Below are 27070 nucleotides of genomic sequence, written 5' to 3'. Positions count from 1 at the left end.
ACTGTGTGGTTTACGGCATTTTTCCACAGAACTAGAGAACCATTTTGTGTAGCTCCTTGGCATGCACTCCTGTTTGTTTAATTTCAAAATATTATTTAAATGACAACACTGTGCTTGTAATTTATTTGTTTTTGGTCTATTTTCACATCTTATGAAACCCTGCCTTGCCTCATCCTGAGGCCCTGGTGGTCTGAATATAGTCAATACAAAGGAACAGTCAATATTAGACCAAGGCACAGAAAGTGAAATGCACATCTAGTGTGCGACTGGCGTTTCTTGCTGCTTCTTTAAGTATCAAATTACACTGCCAGCCATCAACATAAAGCATTCCCTCATTCAATTATCTACAAACCAAATTTATCCATCCTTCTATCTCAATTAAAGATATCTCTGAAGTGTCTTTGAAAGTAACTTTAGGGCAGTTCTAATTCATACGTGTCCTTATGACACACCATATAGAAGGAGGCACAGTTTCACAGTCTGCAGATGATGGTCCAACTCTGATATATTTGGAGTTCCATGTAGATCTAAGTATTTGTGGATAGTTTAGCAAATTGCCTACCTACATCTTGCTTTTACAAGAGCATATGGTCAAAAACAGAGATTTGAAGGGAAAAGAGGGGAGGAAAGGGTTTGGGCTTCTTGTTGGTGTTTTCTCGACACCCTCACCCACCTCCCCAGGATAAGTTGGGTTTGCTTTCCAGAAGTCTGGTCCACCAGACTCTCAATTCATTGACTTACCAGAAATTATGTAAGGCCTATGTGATTTCAGAAGAATCTATGAATGTCAAACAGTACTATATTTGAGTCTTCTCTCGTGACTGATGTTTTAAATGAAATTAACAGTTTATCACAAAAGTACTGTATAGGTGTAAAACTTAGCAGTACTTAAAAAAACAGAATGTTTAATGAAAGCTTCGTATTTTTAACACATTCAAAATAGATTAACTTAGTAAAAGAATTCAGTGAGCTTTGGTGATAATTTTGCGTGTTAATCATGATAAACAAATAATACAAAAACCCAAATGAATAAAAGAGAATTGGAGCTGTACAAGAAACACGTTAGAGATAATGTGTTAAAAAAATAAGATCTAAATCTGCATATTTTTAAAGATACATAAGAAAGTAAACAAAAATCCTTGCTAAATCAAGAGTTCCATTGCTCCTATTAAAAGGTAGTTTGGAACATTCTCTGATTTCAAACTTTTCTACACTAAAAATTCCTACAAAAGAGCAGTCAATATGTTCAGAATGTCTTTTTTATTTCCTAATTAATTGCAAAGACATTAAAGTATTTAATGGAAAACCTGTCACTTCAAGGAAAATTCTCTTACGTGAGATTTTCTGCTATAACAAATTGCTTTGTGAATAACCACCTCTTAAAGAAAATACCCTAATTTACTAATTTGGCTGTAAATTTTTTCTTTTTTTAAGGACTAAATAACATCTTACCTCTTTTTCATGCATTCGAAATAGTGTCTGCTCATCACGAAAAGTGCTATTTTTTCCTAAGCCCATTTTTGGCGTCGTCTATTGAATGAGAAAAAACAGATTTTAAGTTCAAAGCAGCATCTTTAAGTAAAACCATTCCTAAACAAATACATATATACACACACACACAAATGAATCATATTTGTTTGCCCTTCTAAGATATCAAGGGAATATAAATACCTACCAAAGACACTGGCACAGGTTTTTCCCGCAAATATCTTGGATTTTCTAGCTGAAAAATAAGATGTTACAAGGTAACTTCAATAATCATGACATCAACATCTTATGTTTTCTTACAAAAAATATGTAATTATCTTAAGAAAGTGTCTATCTCCAAATATTCAAAAATGTTTGCAATAATGATTTTGGGTGTGAACACACGTGTGGCATGTAATCTGTTTCAAGGAGGTTGTATTAACACAAACACCGTGTCATGAAAAAGGACAACAGTAGAACAGATTTAACATGCATTCAGACGTACACACCAGTTCTAGAACTACTTTTCACTAGAAAATTTGGTAATTCATTAAACATACTTAATCTGCAAGTAATCAACACAGTACTGTCTCTAGATATAAAGTGTACTATGGCTCTAGCCTAGAAGAAAAAAGCCAATGAATTTCTGTAGGCATAATTCTTTCTCCTTTAAAATATTTCAATGATCTTTAACAAAAACATTCATCAGAATTCAAATTCTAGTAACATACTGCAATCGTTTACAAGTTATAAAAATAGAAAATTTTCAAAATAGATTTTGTTGGATATGACCTATTCAGCAAGGTACAAAATTAAAGTTATTTTTGATGTAAACGCATCAAAAAATGCACTTATACAGAAAATATCTCAACCCTGGAAATAAACTTCAAAATCAAAGAAAAAAATCCCAGCCTACAAAAGTGACTTCAAAACGAAATTCAAAATAACAAGTTCAAGAAAAACTCTTGAACTTTCTTCCCTCAAAGAATGTGTTAACATTTTTCAATAAATATTTTAAGGCTGGAAAAAGCGCACATTTTTAGTTGAAGTCCTGAGATTTTAAATGATTTATCTTAATATCAAAATATGTCAACGACTTTGAAATTGCTCAGACAATAGTCTACAAAACAGCAGTTAAAGTAGGATTTACTTAATTGTTTTGTTTGTTTTTTTTAACTAGCTGCATTTTAGTGCAAGTTACAGACAAAACATTTGCAAGTTTTTCAAACCTTTATGGTTGCACAAATTCAGTCTATGTTTTACAAGAATTAGGCAGATAAGTGTAAAGCTTATACAAAAATACCAGATTTAGTTCATTTAAACTAGTGTAAAGCTAAAATAAATTTATTGATTACAACGATTCTAACCTAGTGTTTTTGAAAAGTTGTGTTTGAGTATATTGAAACTATATCCACATTTGTAATTCATAGAGAAAAAGCATAAGGAAATAATTCATTAACAGCACTGTATAATTAAAACAGCTCTTTCAATCCCTATTTTTAAGAACTGAATACAAAACATTGTTCATAACCCACTTCCTCTATCAGACAGTTACATCTTAATTTTCTCAGACAACAAGACTTGAACATCACATCACTCAGAATGCATAACACCCAAGAAAAGCTTTCAAGGGTATAATCTTATAAAATGTGGCAGTGAGATTTGGAATAAGAACATAATTGCAATACACAACTTTTTTTTTTTTTTTTTTAAGATAAAATTGATCTATGAGGCATGGCAAATGTATCAAAAATGCTTGCACTTTTTTCAGCACCAATACATTTGTGTGTTGAATTTATAAGTGAAAATGAGGTCTAATCTCTCCGAAATTTCAATTTGATACAGTATATTCATTTCCTGTCCTAAAAAGGTTATATAGAATTTCTGCGTGCTGTTGAAGAGGCATCGTATTTCACCCTGAAGTAGTCATAGATATTATCATGTTTAAACACATAAATGCAGTTACAATGAATGGTATTATCCAATATTTTTAATGGTGTAGTTGAATGTCTAAGAACAATAATTTGAGGAATAACCTATTTCCATTCATCATCATGAATTTACTAAAGTAGACACATTAAACCTTTTTCCATATAAAGCATGCTAGTTGGATGATTGGCATGGTAAAAAACATGGAGAGACATCAATAAATAAGGTAATCCTATATGCACCTGCTGTAAAAAAAAAAATAATTATTTTGGATTTAGGACACAAAATGAGGAAACTGGTGAGGAGAGAGATACAAAAGTGAGAACACCATGAAGTGTGAGTTCCACAGAAAAAAGTGAACAGTGAAGGAATCAAGGCAGAGATGGAAATAAAAAGTACAGAAATTCTAAAACAGAAAATTTAGGAGGATTAGCTTTTGCCTGTCCTAAACTTTTTTACCTATCATAGTATTTTATATCTGAAATTCTCTACCTTTAGTAGTATGGCATTCTTCCTTCTGACTTACTTTGCTTACTTTCCCATCCCTACACACACCAAACCATCACCTAAATAGACATCCAGCACTGAAAGGAAGGCTTTCCAAAAGTCTAGTTCTAGGTAAATCCATAATCTGGCTCCCTATAATACTGAACAACAATGAATCTCAAACATCGAAAGTTTTAGTTTTCATCGATACCAAGTGGAACGTTGAGAAAGCTAAGGTTGCAGGACCAAATTTCAAAGGCAAAATTATTTTCCAAAATCCTTCTCTCTCATTCAAAATGAATTCAATCTTTTAACTTTTGCTTTTTAAAGATAAAAAATTATTCTAAATATTTACAATTCAAATACTTTATCTGAAATTAAGCTGTTTACAGTCTTCATTTCAAAACCAATCTAAATAGCTAAGGTATATCCTTCTCATTTGGGAAAAAGCAGCAAAATGTGGCTCTAATACTTCACATGGTCTAAGTCTTGCATTTTTTGATTTTGTAACAGCAGCCATATGTGCTTTGAAGTTAAATGTTCCCACTTTGTTACTTGTTGTGGATTATATCCACTTAAACTGATCTGTAAACATTTAATGTCTCAACATTCATTCTTTTCATGCTGGTCTTCTGTAAAACTTCTTGTTCTCAAAATTATACCACATTAAAGATGCAATATCACAGTAAAGAATGCTCAAAAAAAGAAAAAAGCTTGTATTTATGAGAAACATGCAAATTTAAAAATAATAAGCAAAAGGTCAAAGATGAATCAAAATACATATGTATGAAACTGAAGGGCTGCCACAAGAAGAACAGTAAATCACATGATGCTTTTTTAAGACTATGAACCAAATGTCACCATGAAAGACATCTTTATTTGAACTAGAATTGAACTCTAATTTGTAAATACCACTTCTTAATAAAAAAGACATTTCAAATTTCTTTGTAGAAAAGATTTTGGATTCTCCTGTTCCATTTGTTAGTCAAATAGACAACAAACCATGTTTTGATTTGTGAGGGCTGTCACGGTCACCTTCTACCACTCAAGTCCTCACAAACTAATACATCTTGGTGGTGGGAAAGCTATAGAGAATCAGATCCCCATAAAGAGAAAATAAATACTGAATAGAAATAATCTCCTTTATGAAAATATGCCTATTTCTCATGAACTCAGAAAGGGAAGACAGAAATCCAGCATAAAAAACACAGCACACACTCAAAAACTTCACTTGAGGTAAATTAGCCAAAATTTTTTAACTTCAACATTTTCAATATCTATTTAACACCTACAATGGACAAAATCATGCATACAATCTAACGCTACCAATGCAAGCAATTAGAGAAGCACTGAAATGAACATTTTGACCCTAGAAATTACTTTGTCTTACTGACTGATAAAGGCTATCCACACTATGTATGTACAGCCCATGTGTCTACAATCCACAGAAGACACACCTCATTTTACTCGCTACATACATGCAATACATACCTCATTATTTATTAAAATATTTCTACAAGTTTTAATACACTAGGTTATACTACCTACAAGCCTATTTCTTTATCAATAGAAGACTTCACCTAAGCACAACGGGAAGCCATTAAAACCTGGGCTGTGAGACAAACCTTTAACTGATGCAACACACATGTACGATACTACCACGAACATGAGAAGCACCTGGGTTTTCTCCTTCTCCTTAAGCATGGATGAAATAGGAACCAAAGACTCGATTCTTCCAGTAAGTCATACACCAGGCATTACAGGAAACGTGCTCTGAAATGTTTTCCCCAAAAAACCAGGACAGTGCAAAAAAAGTGCAACTTTGAGCACTGAATATTTCCACAAGACTCATCCTCAGGATGTCAGCTATACTTCACCCACAGGCTGAAACCAGTATACAGGCTTTATATCAGTTATAAACCAGAACGTTATACCAAAGGTTCTACTCTTTTGACACAGTAAATATCACAACAACAGCTATGTTAGTGTCACGGTCTCATTCTGCTCCTTCCAAAGTCACATTTTGTTCTTCAGAAGATGTTTATCAAGATAGACTACACTTCAATAATACACAATTGTAGCTTATTACAGTTCAGAAACAGAGTCAGAAGGTACATTGTATATATTAAGACTCAGGAAAAAAAACATTTGAATCAGCAGGCTTTTTGCACATTCCCCCTGTAAGCTTCTTCAAAGACAAAATGCGATTGTTTTCAAAACAAGGATGGAAAAACACACATGAAAGAGTTAAGAGCACTTAAGATTTTGAAATGGTAAACAGCTAAACTGAACCTTGCCCTAAGTTTGTTCTTTAATCTAACAAACCCAGTCAGCCAGCATGTTCCCTACAGAAATAACTGCTGAGTAGCTTCAGGAAATTTGAATAAGGACATTCTTATCTAACATCATAATTTGTAGGGAAGTTCACTTTAATGCTGCTTCTGCAGCCTGAGTGGAAGGACTTTAAAGCATACAAAGATTGTTTGTCAGCATGGAAGTTGGTTTTATTTTTTGAACTCACAACATCACTTGGAGTTCACTGTGGGAAAGTTTTTACAGTGTTGCTGCCCTCCACCACCACAACGTATACAGTAGGTATGTTTACAGTAAGCAGACAGACTAAGAAACCAAACAAAAGATAATCAAATGGTTTGTACAGAAATGGCTGAGCTTAACTAGATGGGAAAGACACAGGAAGATGCAAGCCAAGTACACCAAACAAGCATAGGGTAGGTACACTGTTGCTGCAGCTACTCAAGACTTCTCTGTACTCGCATCTACTTTAATCCTGTGTTATATATAATTTCTCCAAATAAGGAAAATGCAGTGCAGGCCACTGACCAGGGAATTTCTTTGGCATAAGTCCTCTTAAGCCTTTATTAGGGGATAACCTTTCCCATGATAAGTTTTTCTGGGCAAGACATGAAATGTCCAAGTTCTTCAGTAACGAAGATACCACATCACTTCTGGTGAAACTTAAAGCAGCAACTCTCTCATCCTGGCTAGATTCCAATACAGAAAATTTGTATTCTCCCTGATTAAAAACCCCTTTGCTATTTCCCCAGGGTACAATCTCTTTGTATGCTTTCTACCTAAACCATAGTGCTGAATTCCCTGGGATGTTAAAGAGTTTCTTTGTTACAAATAAAACTGGCTACAACTCAGTGACATATGAAACAGCCCGTCAGAAGTACCATGAAAATAATACAGGCAGTTCAGGTAAGAAGATGCAGAGGATTAATTCACTGTTATTCCTCCACATAACTTCAATTTCATGTCTGAAAATTTGTGTTTGTTAAGCAGCTCCAGAGGGTGTCCCATTCATGAAGTGTACTAAATCTGCAACAACACACAGAAGGTTAGTGACAGCTGTCAAAAAAGAAGATCGCTGAAAGATTTAGAATATATTCTAAAATAGCTAAAGAATAACAAAGCATGTTCAAAGTAACTACTACGTAACCAGAGACTATTTGAATTTGTCTAAACTCATGACAGGGAAACTTTTCCCTTCAAACAGCTGTACAAAAGGATTTGTTCTTTTCTACATTACAAATGCAACTTCAAGGCATGAGCACTTAATCAAGGATAGTCCCACATCAGTTTAGATAAGACTCAATAAGGGCTGAGAAAAAAACATTTTTACAATGTATTTAAAATTAGCTTATATCAGTATTCCATGTATGAAAGGCAAACTTATCACAATCAAAACTCAACTTTTTTTCCACATTTATTCAAGCATGACTAGAATCTACAGAAGTTGAACAATAAAATGTTTGATACAGATAATCAGGAAGGCTGCCAGGCGAACGGAAAATGTCTTTTATTACTCCTGAGAAGCAACAATAGCAGCAAGTGAACTAATGGAACAGTCATACTCACAAATATATTAATATTTTTCTTGTAGAAAAGGTTATTACTACTAATAACAAACATATCTGAAGCCTCCATATTAAAAAATCTGCTCAACTCTGACCTCTCTTAGTACAGAAATCATAGAATTATTTCCCAGTATACTTCACAATTTTTTTTAATTAAAAAAGAAAGAAAACTAATATAGGCATTTCATTAGAAGTAAAAATACATTAGACCAGTAAATATAGCGCAAAGTTAATTCAGTATGTGATCTTAAAAATATATGACTTTTGATGCATTCTAAATTTCCTATTCTTCAGAGAAGTAGAAGCACAAAAGATAAGGGTAAAAAAAAGTTTCTAACCGGTCATTATAATCCAGACAAGCCTATTCTGGAACTGCAAAGGCTTAGCAGCAACTCACAGCTGGATGGTCCTGAGCTTGTCTCAACTTCATATAGAGCTCCTTCCTAGGTCTTTGCATGTTCTTAAAAATAAATATATTCTCCATACATTCTTGCTTGATACAAGAATAGCTCCCTAAACTTTCAAGGATCCCTATCTGAAAAAAATCATCTTTAGGCCCATTTGCTTTGCCATAAACATGCCTCAGAGAGGAATCTAGCTTTCTTGCCCAATGATTACCATCCTTAGCTTCACATTAGATTAATGCAAAATGCTGGTTTTAGCAGTATGTTCAAAGAAGTTGAAACACACACAACTTAGATCTTTACCTAGGCAAATTCCTGAAAAAAAAAAAAATCAATATTCTTTTCTTCTTTCCCGTCTTCTATTCACTTTCAGGTGCAATATTTGTAATGATTTATAAAGCCATAAGTGGCCCGGAACCTTGTTACAAGGAAGATCTCTAAGCTTGTCCTCAAATCAGAGCTATTTGCTGGCTATTCCATCAGCTCACTAGTTTAACACTGCTCTTCACAGCTGCAAACAATACGATTACTACTCCTGAATTTGTAGAAACACATACAACTCCTATAGTATACATGGCTGCTATACCACCAGTAGATATAACTGTTAGAGAAATACTAATGTTAATTTTTTTTCTAGAACAAACACCAAGCATTAAGAATTGCTCTTTTTCAAGTATTGAAAAGCATTTGCTACCAATATAACTCCAGTTGAATCGGAAATTAAAATAGGAAATACACACCACAGCAAATATCTTTGGTTGCTCTGGAAAGTTTCCAGCCATTTTGCTTCTACTCCAGCTTCAGTTACAAGCCAAAATGGACTGCCAGCTTCAAGAAACTACTGATTTTGCTGTTTTTCTTTTCTATATATAAAAGTTTGCACAGATGCCCTGATAACCACCCCATTACAAGCATTTAAACATTTTCCCCCCACTTAACTATCGCAGAGTATTACTGATTTCTGGATATATCTTAAGGGGATATATTTGAAGAATGAGCCTATTAGAGGAAAATACTCTAGCATAAGCAGACTGAATAGTCTAATATGTGTCTTTTTTCAAGAATCTTTTAAAAAACAGTGCAGGAAATGAGAGATCAGTTCCTTATACAAGTCCCCATTTTTTTCCCCTCAATAATGAATTAAAGAAACTTCACAAGAATCTTCAAAGTTCATACAAAGGCAAGTTCACAGATTCAGTAATAATACAATATATTTTAATCACATGTACCATCCCATGTATCAAATGATGCCATCAAAAAAGAAGATACCTAGAGTACATGAGTTAATCATTCATATCATTCATAACCAGCTGTTATCTTTTACTTTAATCCCCTTAATATGTGAGTGTCAAATATTAGACAGAACACTAACTATCCCTTATTTATTCAATTTTATGTTACTTGGGATCTCTTATTCTACCTAAATAACCACCACAGAGCAACAGAAGGGACCTGCCTCACTCAAAGATAAAGTTTTTCGACAGGGGAAACATCCTTTGCAGTATCCCATGTCATTATTGGATCTGAACACATATGCTAAGCTATTTGTGTTGAGATGTAAATATGTTCTAATATATAAGAGCAGGTGGAGAAAAAGGTCATCTGTGCTTAACCAAGGTTCCTGCCCTCCTCCTTTGCTGCAAGGCCTGCAATTAGATTGCCTATATACAGTACTTTACCTTTCATATAATTTTAAGTATTTAGCACCTCTACAGTATTTTATAACTTCAGGGTAGTTAGGAATATCAAAGTCCATACAACAGTCCTGCAAGACAAATGCAAGCATGAATTTCCAATAACTGCCATTATCCACTTTTCTGCACACCAACCATCCTTTGTAGTATACCCAGCAAGTCCTTTCCTCTAGTATGAATCATATTCTGTATGTTAAACCTACACCTGAAATAAAAGGTAAGTTCACATTTCAAAATCAGTATAAAATTTCAAAGATATTTTGAATGTTTAGTGTTTCAAAAATACTGCACAAACTGTAAGTCACCCCTTCATAAATAGGGATTTCATGTTCCCCATCATAAAAATCATTGTATTGCTAAATGTAACACCACCTGTCTGCTCCTCCATGTTTTTAAATTACTCTAAAGCCTACATAAAATATTTTGGAACTACATCTGACTCCTACCCCAGCAATTTTCAAACTTTTTTTCTTCCTCCTATTTGCAGATACTATACATTTTCCAACAGAAGCCCTGAACCTGCACACCAATAATAGTTTTTTCTCACTTAGTCTCCATAATCTCTATTAATAAAGTCTATGCCCCCTACCATTAGTAGATTTGCACAGACAATTATTTCTCCTGCAGGGATGTAGGACCCCACAGTACACACATCCTAAATTCCCAGGACCCATTCTGTCCCCATCCCAGCAAGATAAACCTGCATTCTTTGCCAGACCACCAACCCTGATTCACCATTTATTCCCTGAGACACCAGTCACAAAAAAAGAAAAAAAAAGAAAAAAAATTTTTTGAAAAGCATTTAAAAACTACTATTCTTTATATTAGGCAGTTCAAAGTGTATAAGACGACGTTCTGCGTATTTCCTTTCCTAACTTTCCACCACTACTGAAGTATCTTTTTGGCTAAGGATCTTCTGCCTCACCTCCTTCTTGAATGTACCATGTCCTTTCAAAGATAAAGTCTCCCCTGACTCCTGAGGTGGGATCTCATGTAAATAAAGCTTCTCAAACTGCCTGCAAATGTGGACAACAATTAAAGATAGTTAGATGTTCCTATGCTAATGTAAATACTTACAATAGCAGTTACATCTTACACTCCAGTCTTACAGAGCCTGAAGTGCTGCCATCATTTAGTCAGCAAAATTTTTAATAGTTGCATATTCTTACATTTAATTATGAAACTCAACTTAAAACTTCCTGACCCTTCAAGAACCCACTGGAGGCCACAAGCCATAGCAGGGAAACACTGTTCAACAGCAGCCACTTGGAGACCTCTCTAACAACCTCAAATCCTCTTTGTCAGGTAACTCCTAACAAGCCTTATCAGGTGATCAAAGTCTCTCTACTTGTCACAGTAGCCAACTTGTTATCCAAGAGAGCTCCCATATCAGTAGAGGATCAGCATAGTTTAACAACCCTCCATTATTAACCCAACAATGATTGCAGTCTGGAATTTTAATCAGAAAAAGAAATAAAAAACAAATTTAAAAAAAGAGATAAGGAAGAAGGCAGATTAACACCCATATAAAAAATGCTGGCTATAGAGATTCTTTGTCAACATCACTTGGAACAATTTGTAAAATGGCCATGAGCAAGTTTCCCCTTGAAGCAAAACTTTAAGAGTTCAAGGTATTATAGCTATCTGCTCACATAATCTAGGTATTCATACAACTCAAATATCTAAAATCTGCAAGGGACTGCGTGCACACCTATTTCAGTCACTTGCACAACACTCATGAACTGCAGCTGACTACTAACAAAAAGGTTTTGGGAGATACATTCTCTTCAATTTACAAAATTACAAATCCTGAAAAACACATTCTTCTTAAAGTCTGAAAGGGCTAGAAATAGACCCTGTATTACTGTATAAACACCAAGCAGCTCCGAGGAACACTCAAACGCATACAGACTAATATTTTCACTGATCTCTGCTTTCAGTTTGGAGAAAGCAGTCAGGCAGCTTCTGAATTGTCCCAAGGTCAAGACGATTCCTCTCTCAGAAGAAAAGCAAATGTCAATTTGCATTTAGAATGCTAACAGGCACCAAAGCATTGAGAGAAACACCAAGGAGGACGCAAAAAAGTGAACGTCCTCTCTTATCATTTAAGTTTTTACTGAAGGGAACTTGGCCATCAGTGCAAAATATTGAGTGCTATAGCCAAAATTTTTAAATACTGTCATATCCCTCTGTGCTAGCCAAAGCGTAGGAATAATAAGGATTATTTGGTCATTGATTCAGAGAACAACATTTTTCTAGTCTGTTGGAAAATATGCGATTTTTAAAAGCAAAGCTGGAAGTATTTCATTCAAAACTAGCTCTCATCCTTAACTTCAGCTGCCCTCTGTTGCCCTCTCCCACCTCAATTATAGACTTAGAACTTAAAAAAATTAATAGCCATCACCCAAGGTTGAAATCACTTATTTAAGTATTGTTATTAAAAAAAAGCTGAATATTATCTTCTAGTATTTACTTTCAGTCCAAGTATAGACAGGCCATCTACTTGATTTTTTCTTCTTTTTGGTGAGGAAAATAGAGTGTCTACAAAGTACTTAATTATATAATAAATATTTCTTGAAAAAATAAACTGGCTTATAATGAAGTTTCATTGTTGATGGAAAGAAAATCTTGGAGAATAAGTGACATATTTAATGATATCATGTCCTATAAATGGCCTATAGATTTACATAATTCTTTGTAGAGCTTGAAAATTCCAAGTTAACTGAACTAAGCAGCTACATGCTTATGAAATCCAACAGTTTTAAAAGCAGCTACTGATCTGGAGTATATCACTTTTTTTTCCTATTCCCAGTAAGGGATCACTTAAACTGGCTTGATTTTCAGAGAGTGGGCCCATGGCCCTTCACAAAATTTTTTTAAAGCTATCAATTTTGCCAAAGTGGTTAGTCACCTAAAATCCTGACCATACAAATAGTGGATATAATTATAAATGACTCTTCTCTTCAGCAAGGCTAACAATATGGATTTGTGTATTAAATCTAAGACATTGTAAGCCAAATAAAGCCTAGGATTTCCCTCAAAATATTAATGACAGCTACAATACACCTAACAAGCTTTTCCCTTCTCCCCAAAGCAAATAACTGAGGGAGCTTTTGACTCCATGAAAATAAACAGAAAATAAGGAGGAAAAAAGAAAAAAAAAGTGATCTTAATAACATTGAATGCTTATGAGGGTAATAATCCTAACCAAATAGGATAAGGATTTGGTGGCACAGGTGGTGGGGTAAAAAACAAAACAACGCAACAAAAAAATACAGCAGAATATGGCTATAAAGAGAAGGAACTACACTAGAACCTTAGAATTGTCATGGCCTAATACCACAGAAAATACAACCAAGAGAGCAAAGTCTCATTGTGAAAGTAGCCTTAAATTAAAACAAAGATTAAATTTGTCTAGGTCCAAAGTATTTGATTAACTTCTCGGGATCAACACAAAAAAAATCAAACCTCACATATTAAATTTGTACACACAAACATCAGAAAAGATTAACACAGATTTGAGACAATCTTAGGAAGAAATGCTTCATCTCTCCTTACAAAAACATATTTACTGACTTACTGTAACACACTTATGTTACACCATGACAAAAATATAGAGGACATGTTCATACCCTAAGGATAGACGACAGCTTGAAAATAGATATTGGAGTTTACAAAAGTGTTATCACAGTGTCCAAAGTTTTTAATACACATTGAAGGCCTAACAATGAACACTGGAAACTCTGGGGAGACCTCTTATACATTATTGCTGAGATCCAATAAATACTAGCTTTGAAACCACAGAAATAATACCTTCTGATTCCATCCCCATCATAGGTTCTCTTCAGGTATTTTAGTTATGATACATCCAAGTCAGGACAAATCTCAGCATCATCCAGTATTATAGTAAAAGTACAGTATTCACAAACATATTCTAAAGCCAAGGCCAAACAAGAACATAGCCCAAAGCACCACAAAGGCATACTCTTTCCTCAGTCCAAGCAATTTGCAAAGACACAGTATTCTTTCCATGTGGAAGAGACTGAGATCTGGTCTAAGGATTCTAGTCTTAGAATCTCAGATTCTAAGGGGTTTGGATTCCATGCTTCTAAAAGGGAAGGCTAGATGTTAACATACTGAAAAGCCTTTTGAACACTTCCAAAAGGTGGCAAAATCTGGCAAAAAATGCTGAGTTTCACTGATGGGTTACAAATTTTATACTCCTAAAGAAATATAGGAGGCCAAACTTCTTTCATTTATACTAGCATAAATTCAGAGTAATGTTATCAATTTTACTAGGAAGAGTCTGGATTTCTACCAGAGCAAGACGCTAGGTTTTGACCATCAGGTATTTTTATTATCAGTAATTACATTAAACACATGAAAAGTTACTGTTTAAAAATGAGGCATTTTAACATTTTCTTCTTGAGATGACATGTACTTATAATTAACCTTTCCAAGTTTCATCATTTCATTTCTAAAAGATTAATTCCTACACAAAATTTTGTTGACTAAATTCAGAGATGTAAACTATATAACTACACAGTTTTCATTTCAAGCCAATAAATAATATAATCTGCTTATTTTACCCCAAGATTCCAACTATTGAGACGAGCTTCAAGGTCACTGTCATCCAAAGAAGTGCTTTTTTTATGATGATGTTCCTAGAATATAAAAAAGTCAAACAAAATATTAGAAGAGCTGACAGAGACATAGTGTAAGAAAGCTTTTCTGTAGAATCGGGCCATGCCTACACTGCACTTTCTAAAAGTGTCATGATACCTGAGCTATCTTTAATTCAGATAATTCAGTTACCAGTAGGATTCGGTGCTAGGAAGGAGTTCAGAGGAGGATAAATTACTTCACTGCCTCACTTTATTTTTCTTTATTTATCACTTCCAAAGCAGTTGCCTCCTTTACAAAGGTCAAGTTCACCAAAGAAGATCAAAATACTCCATTCTTCAGAGAAGGTACTTATTCCAGAAGCGAGTAACGCCTAGCCGTCTCTGCAGTACATCTGGGGGGACTAATCCAGAATTCACCGGTCACCTGATCAGCCTCAAAAAAGGAAAGGGCGGGAGGGGAAGAAGGAAACTGCAGCATATTAGAGAGTTACAGTGCAGAGCTTAAGGCAGTTCTCTTTGCAAAAACAAAGATTTCCAACATTCAATAAAGACTGGTGGATAATGTTGCTCAGGGGTGTGTCCTTCACAAAAAGTTTTTCCTCTAGTGTAACATTAGCTACTGGTCGTATTTAACGTATCAAATATGAGACCTGGCACAGAAAATTTTCCTTAATATATTTAACTGAAATATTACATTAGTTAGAAAAACAGCACACAGAAGCATGAATTACTTTCTCTCATTAAGTTTTGTTAGCAAGAAGTCTGTGTGTTGGCATGCAAGCACCTCTTAGTTTTTTAATATGATCACCCATTACGAATATACAGTGAATGGAGCTTTGACTTCAGTTAATCAGCACTTGGTTGAGGCACTTCTTAATGTTTCTTAAAAGACTCCCTGTTCCTCTACCTGGGCCTCAATTATGCCAGAACATCTGTGTGTCACTGACAACAGAACAAGATACTATTTGTTTCAGCCAGCCAAACGTTCAACAAACTGTTTGGCAAAGCAAAAGAATATTATTTCACTTCGAGTCCCTTTTAAAGCTGTAATCACAGGAAAATACAGTACATGGAACTGAAGAACAGTGAAGTGAAATGAATTGTCTAACATTGCCCTGGAAGCCTGGGGCAGAGCCAGGAATAAATAAAATAAAAAAGCAAACAAACAGAAAATCTATAAAGATCCAATTCCAGATTTCAACTCATGGCCACCCTTTTCTTCACAGTTAACTGTTCAATACGAAATATTTCTTTACATTAGGAAAAACAAGCAGAAAGCCAATAAAGAGAAGTTCAGTATATGGCTGGCCTGTCTGCGTCTTTTTTTTTTTTTTTTAATTATGGTATCTCATTTGTTTAAAGTACAATCATATACGAGTATAACAATCTGACCCTAAATCAGAGACATTCAGCTTTTGCCCACGGGCCATTTGTAGCCTTCCATGATATATCATCTGCCCTTGGCAATTCTCTACCCCAGCGCATGACAGGACACAAGTTTCCTCAGAAAGCTGGAGGCCAGAAACAAGCTTCCAAGCACAAGCATCTGCACTTCATTTCCTGGCGAGTTCTCAATTGTGCCCAGTAAAGAAGAGTCAGAACAGTCTGTATGAATTGTTCTGGTGTCAACAGCCCACTCCCAGCTGCAGTCTTTCCAAACTGCTCCTCCGATGCAATCAGGACACACAGGGTGGGCAGAACTGCAATATACACAACAGCAAACTCAGTGCTTCACGGAGGAGTGAGACCTATTACAGATGCATGAACATGGCGAAGGGACTGCAGGAGACAGGCCTTTCCAGCGCTGAAGACTGGACTCTACAAGGCTAGAGAACACATTCATAAAGAGAAACAGCATCCCTGTTGACAACACATTTTTCAGGAATAATTTTTAGCTTTAAATGCTTGTAGTTATACATACAACAACATTAAATATTTTGGACTAAAAGGATTTTATATGAAGCCTATTTAGTCTCCTCCAAACAGCCATAATCCGAATTGTGGAAGGTTTGATAGAGGATAAAATAAACTGTCCAAAATTCATTAATGATAGTTGACCTCTGAAAGAAACAGAGCCAAAAACAGCTATGCAGCTTTCTTTAATCTACTATTGCAAAATACAAGATGATGTCGACACAGTCAGTTTGCCAAGTCTGGGCAAAACAATGTGTCAGACTAACTTTGCTATGCACTAAACAGAGGTCAACCATTAGGACGAATTGAGAGCATCCTACATGAAATTCTTTTCCCCTGCACCTGCAGAGGGCAGATTTTGATGAGCTTCAGTCCTTCCTATTACTTTTTCCTAAATGTCTACATTCATACACAGGGATCATGACTCATGCAATTAGAAATAACAGTTTTATGGGGATATATCAAAACAACTCATTGAAACTAGAACAAGTTTTATTACAAAAAGGAGAAGCATCTTACAGATAGTGGTGTGGATGGGTTATCTTCATCTTTCTGGTGAGGAGGACTCATAGAATGTGACCTTAACGTTAGCGTCCCATTGTACTTGAATCTTTCCCTGTTATTACAAAAAGAGTAAGCAGAAAGAAAAACTCATTTTCAGCAGCTTGCAGCATAGACTGGATCTTAATCTTAAGAGATCTTTTAAAAGATTCAAAAGAAAATAACTGTCAAGATTTAAAGGTCAAAAATAGCAGGAATAAGAAAAATGGAAAAATTATGTTTCCACAGATTTCTTATTAAAAGCATGTTAGAAAAAGGTGAATAAAAGTCTTAAATGCTTTGTTAAAAAAAATAATCAGAAAACAGGAAAAGTCATGTACATCACAGTATATCAACAGGTGTTCTTTGCCTCTCACAGTTATTACATCACCCAACAACTCCCAACAGATTTTAGAAGAGATCTAAATTAAGTGAGAGGGCTGATTTGGGAAAACATTTCTGAAGCAAAATTGCTAAACTTATTAGACAGCATAGGATAATGTCTGGTGATTCAAAGAAAAGAAAAAAAAAAATATATATATATATATATATATGGAAGAATATAGGGGAGAAGAGTTTGGGAAGGACCAAAAAAAGATGAGGCTAGATGAAGAAGAGACTATATAACATACAAACCTGAAGACAAGGGCAAGAACTTCACAGACAGTTCAACAAAAAAGCAATGATTTAAAAGGCCAGGGAGGAGAAAAACACGTCAAAGCAACAAGTCATACAGGTTATATTAGTTGCATGTCAACAGACCTTTCTCAGCTATAAAACAGTGAAAGAAAAGAAGAACAGCCTGGAACAAAACAAAAAGTATAAAGTTTATTACATACATAGATATAGCAAAACATACAAAAAAGGAAGCAAAACACCCTTCAGCATAGTCTCCATTGTCATAGTCACAATTAAAATCTCCAGTTAGTCAATTCACCTTCCTACAAACAGCTATATATTACTAAAATCAAGTCAGACTACTAAAATACCTTGCATTCTTTCCACCCAGCAAAAAATTAAACTATAAGTTACGCCAAAAGACACTGAGACAAAGTAAGTGTTTATGAAGAGAAGGACAACTGTTGGATGTACAATATAAACTAGGAAGACAAACACAGACCAACTTTCCGTGAAGCAAACTGCCCCAGCTTTCATCGAAGCCACAGGGGACAGTGAAACAGACCACCTGGGAGCATCCCCTTCATTCCAGCACCTAGAAATAGCAACAATATCTGTGGATGCATAATAACGATTACAAAGCAGTAAACGGTTTAGATAAGCAAAAACTAAAGGGTAAAAAGATCAAAAGAAATAAGATAATTCAGTGACTGCCTTTAGCGTTCCATATCAAGCATACCTTAGCAAGATTTTATTTTGCACAAAATTAATTTTAATAAAAGGAGACAAATCATTAAAGTGCAGATTTGCCAGCAGGTATCACAGACATCTTTCCTGAACAACATTCAGGTTATCTAATAAACTAAAGTTCCAGTTGTTTAAAACTAAAAAAAAAAACAAAAAACCCACAGAATTCATGCTCCTATCATTAAGAGAGTAAGGAATATCAGTAAACTCTAAACCCAACCCACAGAAGTTACCTATAATGTTTTTAAGCTGGAAAAGGGGAAAAAAGTCCAGGCATATTTTTAGTTCTATTTTGAAGAGGATTTTAAAAGAAAGTCACATCACACGATTCTAAAAACAGAGATTCTGAAAACACTGCTAAGGATGGGCCACAGTCTTGTTCCTGTTGCCATATACTGCCTATTTACTCCCTTTTCCAGGCTTCCGCTAATATGAGTCAAGCCTCAAAAATCACAACATGTTATATAAGATTATTTCTTTTCATCCCATGGCAGCTGTGCAGAGAATGGTCAGAGTCTTCACATTAGCCCTGGTGCTCGTGACCTCCTGCTTCAGCCAAAACAGTGAACTAGCATGGGAGAAGGAAGCAATTTACTGCTAATAAAGGAGATTAGTAAATAATTTCCTACTAAGAACAAAGTAAGGGAAACTCACTGGATCCTCCTGGGACAATACAGCCACACACTAACCTTTAATAACATTCTTAAAGCATAATCTGTATCAGTATAAATATACAGCAGAATTTTCCTATAGAGCCAGAACGGCCAGATTTCTGTTCCGACCTATGTTATTAAAACCCATTCTCTCAGGTTTCAAAATAAAGATATACCTTTCTAGTACCAAGCTTGCTCAGTCTTACTTATTTACAATCTAGTTCGCAAATAAGATTTGAATATTTACTTTTTATTTAGCCAGAAAAACAACTTCTTATGAAAGAGCAAAAATCTTCATACATAGCTATATGCATACTGCAAGATAAAATAACTGTGAGCAAAATTTCACTAGTCTGTTTCTTCTAAAAAAGAGACTCTTGAGTTAAACAAATATCAAAAAATTACTCAGACATTTCTCACTGACAGTATCTGTTTTGCCTTGAGAAAATGCTGTAGTCTCTCTGTAAAGATTAAGTCATGGATAGAATTCAAAACTCTCAAACTAAAATATATCATATGTCTAGGGGTACAGCTTTCTCAATTCACATTCTCAAGCACACAGACAAGTATAATGTAACAATATCACCATCTGCTGGCTCTCTCTGCAAACTGTAAATTACAGAAAATAATGTAATTTTAATGTTAACTAAGCACTGACAATTTGTTCAAAAACGTAAATATGAAGTCATGATCTCTATAATGAATATAGCTAACATTTTAATATAGACACATTTAAATAAGTATTAAATAAGCTATTTCCATGAACCATAACAGCTGAAACATTTACATTAAATATTTCTTCCTGCATAATTTACAAATTTAACATAGTTTCTTATTTCTATGCAGATTTATACAATCCACAGAGCTATTAGAATTTCTGATTACCAACACAAATTCAAATTTGCTTAGACACGGCTATGTTCTCTGCCTGAGTACCCATTAGCAGATGCATGCCTGTACTCATAGGTTTCGCTTCCAGATTTCTTTAAGCCAATAACATTCTATCACATTCACTTGCTTTTCCTGGTATGACAGTATAGGCAACATGGGTCTGCGAAGAATTTACCACATCCCTGGGAAACACCTGTTGATCACCAGTGTTATTGCTACAGTCCCACAGGACAAAAAAAAAAAAAAAAAAAAAAGCTTCTCTATTTTACACTGCCACCATCCCCATCTTAGGGAACCTTGCTAGACCAACCTGAATTTTAGGTTCAGATATGGAAGGGGATGAAGAGTCCAATTTCCAATACTCTACTGTATTCCAGATAGAGAAGAGAGGGAAAAAAATGACAGGCAGTAGGTCAAACTCCACGTAAGGAGACAAGCACAAGTTGGATACAGAGGGAAGAGCACACTGCCTCACGTTCTACTCAGATAACATCCCAGCCGATAGTACAATTCAGAAGAAATAGGTGCATTTTTAATGCCACAGTCGCGGCCCTGTAGAGATATCAATAGGCTAGATTGGGTATTAGAAGCAACAGAACTGCAGTAGCACAGCTCTCCGCTATTAGACCCAGAGCGTCACTTTAACATGATGATGCTACTCCCAGGAACAAAGACAGTCTGATCAGACCTGTGCCAGGTATATCTTGACATGCCATAGCACTAATGTGGATTCAGCACAGGTCTCAAAGAGCACTTCTAAGGCAAACAACTTCCTTATATTACTGGGGCTACAGATTGTGCTTGGTCAAACTTACATTTTTAACACAGGCTATTTAGACAGTTCTTCCAAAAAGTCCTTTGTATTATCAACCTAAAGTAATAATATGGTAATACAGCTGGCAATTTCAAGCATTCTCCAGCTTTCTTCTATCTAAAACACAGGTCTACTATCAAAACCAGGGGTCCATTCCAGAGCATTTTAGTGCATGCAACCAAAAGTCCCCTTACTATTAAATGTTATAGGATTTGGAATAGGACATCCATCAGTTCTATGAGCAACTTTTAAAGTGACTGTTAGAATCACACATAGTTAATGGATACATAGTAGCAAAAGTTTCAAGATACTCAATATCAATGTGAAGTAACTTGGAAGAGTGCCTATCCGTCATCTACCCAATTCACGGCTGGACAATTCAAAAATGAAAGGCTCAGCATCATGACAGGAGGCATAATCTTAAAGTGCAAAATATACAGCAAAAATAATGTGACTAAAAAATTAGCTAAATCAATGATAATCACTTGTGAAAAGTGCAACATGTATACTCACTGATTCTGAAAATGTAATCACTATAAAAAATATGGGTATGTTTACATTTAGAGCAAAAGTCCCAACAGAACTGAACAAAAACAGTTCACTCAAGTTTCAATTTTCAACTCTCTCTGCTGACACTGCATAGTCATCTTTCCATTGTTCCCATAACAGAAAATATCTAAGACTAGATATGATACTAAGGTACCAGATACACAACAATCTAAAATGTTACAAAACATGTTTCACATACTAAGAGATCTAGGGGAGAGTTTTATAAAGTTACAACTTTTTTTTTCTTCATATTATATATTTGCTCTCCCTGTAATTTTTGTCCCTGCCCTACTTTGTGTCCCATTTATTTTGAACCATGTAGAAACAGTGACATTAACCCACCTCAGCTTCCCTGGTTAAGTTCACTTTCCTGCTTCCCTATACCAGCACAGGGAAGGGAGGTCTGCACAGCAACTCCATGGGGACAGTTACATCTCAACAGTTTTAATCTATTCTTCAAAAAATCTGGCCTGAGAACCTTCTGCACCTACACAGTCTTTTATCACATCACTTTTTCCTTCCTGCCTGTCCACATTCATCTGTGCTTCCCTCTCCCATTTAAAGTAATTTTGTATGAATTGTCTCTTGCCTTGCGACCATCGTGCTTTGCCACCATAATATCTGATGTCTGAAGAACATAACCAGAGTACATCAGCTTATTTGACATTTAGAATGTCAGAACAATAACTGTTATCTACTTTCGAGGTATACAGAAGATATAGCATTAACATGAAGAGAGATAAGCATGAGGCAAAAAAGCACAAAGATTAGTCTTACACTAGCGAAGGGGCTCTCTGTGCAAATCATGAGTATCCCCATGGTAATCATCAGTTCAAACCATTTTAAAGCCTTCTTTTCAGTTGCCACTAAGTTTGTCAAACTCCCAGATTGCCCTAACAAGTTTTCATGCTGAGCATCTGTGACTGAAAGGGGAAGGAAAGCAAGAAGAAAGGGAAAAGGATAGAACTATGGGACACGGAAGAAGCATTACAGAAGCAACAGAAGACAACATAACAGAGGAATCAAATAAGAACAGAAAAGTTAAAAAGTCATTATTAAGTTAGAAGCTATTACCAAGTTTCTGTACACAAAGTACAAATACTATACTCGAGATGAGTCCATGAAGGAGTGTAATAAACACACACATATGAAACTCAAACATACAAATAGAGCTTATCAAATCAAACATAAAACAAACACAAAACAAATACCAAATGAAGTCAAATACAGAATCTTACCCATATGTAAGTGGTGCTGCTAAAGGTGATCCCTCTTTAGAGGATATCTTCCATGATTCCTCATGCCTGGACTCACTTTTTCCTAGTTCTCCCATCACCCAGTCAGGTAATGAGTCTGGGCTGCTACTCCGCACTCTTGTTGAATTTGGTTCATCAAAATAAATTGACTATAATTAAAATAAACACAGAATCAACACTAGAGTATATTTACACTAACATATTCTTTATACTATAAATTATATTACTATTTATACTATTTGTTGCTGCCATATCAATAGTATAAAGACTGCAATTCTTTTTCCAATGAAGCCAATGGAAGTGTGCAAATATGACCTTGCCTACACATGGAAATTCGTACAACAAGCAAAAGTGCAACTGTTTTCCTCTATTTCTTTCAGTACTGGTAATCTTAGCGTAAGTTAGATTTGGTCCTGTACTATTTCACTAAAGCTGATGTCTGCGTTTGCCACAGTATATTCAGATCTTCAGAAAACAAACTACAAGCTTAACAATATCTATGTGAAATACTGTTATCTTTGCCTTCTTGGACTTTAAATAGCTGGAGCTTGTAGCAAAAGCCAGAATGGCAGACTACTAAAGTTCGCATCAGTTAAATACACTGTTTTTCCTTTCACATGAATAATCTGCTGATTAAAACAAAGTTTAGCCTCAAGATTCTTTTATTATATCCTTTCAAAGATTTAGGCAGAAATCATTCTTCTCCTCCTTCAAAACACCTATTTGGACAAGCCATCTTGGAATCTGAACTTTGAAAAAGAAAAGCCAGGTCTCATATAAAAGGTTTTGCACAAAGAATTTTTTTTTCCAACACCAGTTATAAGATACACAAAACAAAATAAACACCAGTATTTACCATATGCAGTTCTACTCAATTCACTCAGAATTGAGTTTCACATATTTATACCAAATCAAACACTCAAAATTACTTTCAGAATATATTTAAGAAAGCTCGTCTTATAAAGAAATTACACTCACCATGTATGAAGGTAAAGTTTTCAGTATTCCTGGTTCTGGTTTATGAGTAAAAGGACCTTCTAGTACACCTCGTTTCAGCATATGCAGTAAGAGTTTTGCATATAAGTTCCGATTCTTCCTACCCACAATTCCTGTACCTGCTCCTGAGGGTTCACATAGTTTTTTAATCCACAGTGCACATCTCTGACGTTCTAAAAAACGAAACATATTTTATCATTATTTTTCAGAGAAAATAGAACAGCTAAAAACAACAGAAGCCATTACAAGTCACCATTTCTGAGATAATGTTTCCCTTCTACCAAGAAGTTTAAAGCAAAACATTGATTTCTGGGTTCCTTTGTTTGTCATGGGGTGTTTTTTTAAACCAAAAATACATATTTAATTCAACATAACTAAATATGTATATGACTTAAATACAATTATTTTGGAAAGTCCACCTGTAACAATTATGATAACTTAGAAACAAAGTATTAGGAGATGTGTGTAATTCCTCGTGTAATTTTTTGAGAAAATTTTTGTATTAAACTTACAAATACTGTAACACATACTTCATTGTATGCCATTTTGTAGCTTACAGGAAAGATTAAATTATTTTTCCTTGAGGAATCAAAATCAGTAATCAGTGATTAGGGAAAGGACTCCAATACAGCTAACCGGTTTGTTAAAGTTTTGCCTTCTAGGAAATAACATCCGCAGGTTTCACAGGACTTAAGTAGTCTGGCAGGAGAAAGAATAAATAAATAAAAAATAAATAAAACAGCTTTCATGTTCTTCTGCCTGTATCCTCCATGCCTAGTATAAAGGGAAGGCAGCCACTGGATCCATTCGCAAAAAGATGAAGTGTCCCCAGTGCTTTCAGGGAGGCCAGATAAGGTGTCACATGTGCAGCTAACTCAGGAATATTGGCAGTAACCTACAGCAAGGCTCATATATGCTAAGGCTATTAATAATGAGTTTATTTATAAAAAGTGATTTCTAAGTCCATTAAAAAAAAAAAATCAATAAATGTTTGCTGCCAAGTGTTAAGGAAAACCAAATGATTGAACTAACATAAAGAAATGGTTAAATATCTAGATTAAAAACAAATCAATAACAATACTTCAAATTGCTGTCATCCAGAAATATTTTCTATAGATTCACATTCACCAGAAGTTTACATGAGTTAAATAGCATAGAAATAATAAAACATTCTTCTTATATTCACTCCCAAAGAATATATTCCTGTATTTCATCTTTCAAGCTTAAAAGTAACTGTTATATTAAAAGTAATCTGATTATAGATTCTGATCTGAAATTATATGAAAGTCTCTAATAATTATAGACCCCACAAGTCACCAAGAATTCTGAACTCCTACAAGTCACTAGGAACTGAAGGCTGACAGCTCACTGCAAGACGATGCCTTTAACTACAAGATATAGTTTGCATGAGCATTAATATTTTAAGCACACAATAAATCTTCGTTCATTCTAGAAATACCTTTGTACACAAGCATCACTATTATAAATGAGATTACTCACATGATTAGATGTTTACAGAGCAAGGTCCTTAATTTGTAAGTTACATGCCTTTAATATTATGCAGCTTGTTTCTAATCTCTAGACTTACAAAATAGTATTTATTAATTGATGTTTATGTTATCACAAGTTCCAGAACCAAACCTTGTCCCTAAAAAAAATTTGCACTTTTGTAAATGGAGCAATCTCAATCAAAAACAATGCCTTTTAGAAGCTTTCAGTTTCTACTGAATTAATTTAAAAAACAGGAATTAATAGATTTATGCAAAAGCAGATTTACATCACCATAATAAGACAGATAAGCTTAAATAACATCAACAGAAGAACCTTAAAAAAAAACCACACAAAATCAATTTTAGAAGTTATACAGAACCCCTCAGAACTATGCCTAGTAACATTAGACATTAAGTATCTAGTTTAACAAAAGTGTTACAAGCAGACAATAATTGTTAGTCTATACCATAACCTAGAATTATTATTAGTGTTTATTTGCATGCACATTTTAGCATATTTACCTGACCTATGCTGCAGTTTTAGAACATGTGGCTTCATGTCTACAACACAGTGATCAAACTCTGCGTCCAGCTTTTCCCATATTTCCTCTTCACCACTCATTTTGAAAGCTCACAAAGTAACCTGCAAAATTGTTCATGTTTGAAGCAGAAAAGATAAAAGATCACTAAACATCAGTCTCTATCCACCTTGGCTGTGCAGAGACATGCTTTAGAACTATATAGAAAATAAGGAATAAGTATCTCATTATGATTAACTCACACAAAAATAATGATTTTTTGCACACCAATATAGATTTTCTGTGACACTGTGCCCATTTAGATTTGAAACACTCATTCCAGGGAGGGGGAAAAAAATATATATATATATCCAAGCACACTAAAAGGCATTCAGTTACACACAACTTGTACATGAAGACACCTAAATCAATGTGTCCCATCTTCAGTATCCGCATTCATTCAAAACAATAGTTTTTCTTCCTTAGAATTATTTAGAATTAAAATTAGTAATTTTTTTTACAGAAGAAAAAAAAAGGAAGAAAAATATCAGATGCACTTGAGTTGAAAGTGGCACAACTAACACAAACAGTGCCATCATCATTTTTTAAACCAAGGAGTACTGAAAAAAACAGTCAAACAAGAGCTGTTTATCCAAAATCATGTCATTAATTTCCCAGTTAGAAGATGCATCTTTTTCATATATTTTAGCTTGCAATTAGCATGTTCCTTTGCAAGAAGCATCAGCTCTACAAACACACATATACTTCATCACAACAGAGAGCCTACTGAAACCATTTTAGGTTTATAAGTCAACTTTAGCATCGCTTAACTAATTTAAAATTAATAAAGCCAATTCTCATGCACACATCTTTCTCGATCCTGTGCCCAGCCTTCAGCATCTCCTCCCGAGAGGCCAAGAGCCGGTCAGCGCATCACGCACCACCCACCTCCTGGCTCCGACCCTCAGCAACACTCCCTGCAGGGCGAAAACAGGTATTTTCTTACTTCTTTTCCTCCAGGCGCTCACGTGCGGTTGTACCGCGCAGCTGTCTACCCTGCGGGCCGCACCGCGTGTGCCCCGACCCGCTTCGCGCCGATTAGCAAAGCTAATGACACCTCCCCCACACACACACACACACACACAACCCGCGGCTACGGGAAGCTCGCAGCGTTCCTGCACCCACCGGGCCGGGGGGGGGAGGCCGCCGTCGCCGCCGTTACCTCGCTCTCCTCAACGCCGCGGCCCCGGCGCCGAGGGAGGCGCCGAGGGAGGCGCCGAGCCGCCCCCCGCCTCCGCCGCGGCCCCGCGCCGAGCGGCCAACGGTTCAAACGGGCCCCACCCGCCTCCCGGCGGCCCCGCGCGCTGGCCGCGCCGCCCGCGCGCTTCCGGTTCCGCCCGCCCCGCCCCGCCGCGTCGCGTCGCGTCGCGCCCGTTGCTAGGCGACGCGGGCGGCCCCGCAGCCAGGCGCAGGCGCAGGCGCAGGCGCAGGCCCAAACTTAGCGAAACACATTTGCCAGCGCGAAGCGGAGGGTCAGCGAGAGCTGTGTGAGCCCTGGAGCGAGCGCAGCGGTGTCCTTGCGGATTCGCAGGGGATGCCAG

At 35.7% G+C, this 27070-nt stretch overlaps 1 protein-coding gene across 8 annotated transcripts in view; it reads right to left on the bottom strand.

The window, feature by feature from the left end:
• The window catches only part of CEP112 (centrosomal protein 112), a 183321-nt gene extending 156543 nt beyond the window's left edge, over positions 1-26778 (bottom strand). For 2 of the 8 annotated variants that reach the window (XM_067308667.1, XM_067308665.1), the window contains exons 1-8: positions 26655-26775; positions 25474-25594; positions 23444-23634; positions 22448-22614; positions 16917-17013; positions 14448-14522; positions 1676-1723; positions 1453-1530 (exon numbers count right to left, since the gene is read on the bottom strand). In XM_067308667.1, the coding sequence (XP_067164768.1) occupies positions 1453-1530; positions 1676-1723; positions 14448-14522; positions 16917-17013; positions 22448-22614; positions 23444-23634; positions 25474-25573 (756 nt within the window). In that variant the 5' untranslated portion in view covers positions 25574-25594; positions 26655-26775. Of the gene's footprint in view, positions 1-1452; positions 1531-1675; positions 1724-14447; positions 14523-16916; positions 17014-22447; positions 22615-23443; positions 23635-25473; positions 25595-26654 lie in introns of those variants that run through there. The other 6 variants (XM_067308668.1, XM_067308663.1, XM_067308664.1 and 3 more) reach the window with 6 other exon arrangements.
• Positions 26779-27070: the final 292 nt, after the last annotated feature.

The sequence above is a fragment of the Apteryx mantelli genome, chromosome 19 (assembly GCF_036417845.1).
Source record: "Apteryx mantelli isolate bAptMan1 chromosome 19, bAptMan1.hap1, whole genome shotgun sequence".
Taxonomy (NCBI): Eukaryota; Metazoa; Chordata; class Aves; order Apterygiformes; family Apterygidae; genus Apteryx; species Apteryx mantelli.
The sequence above is the reverse complement of the archived record's forward strand: the minus strand, read 5'-3'. Positions and strand labels throughout refer to the sequence as shown.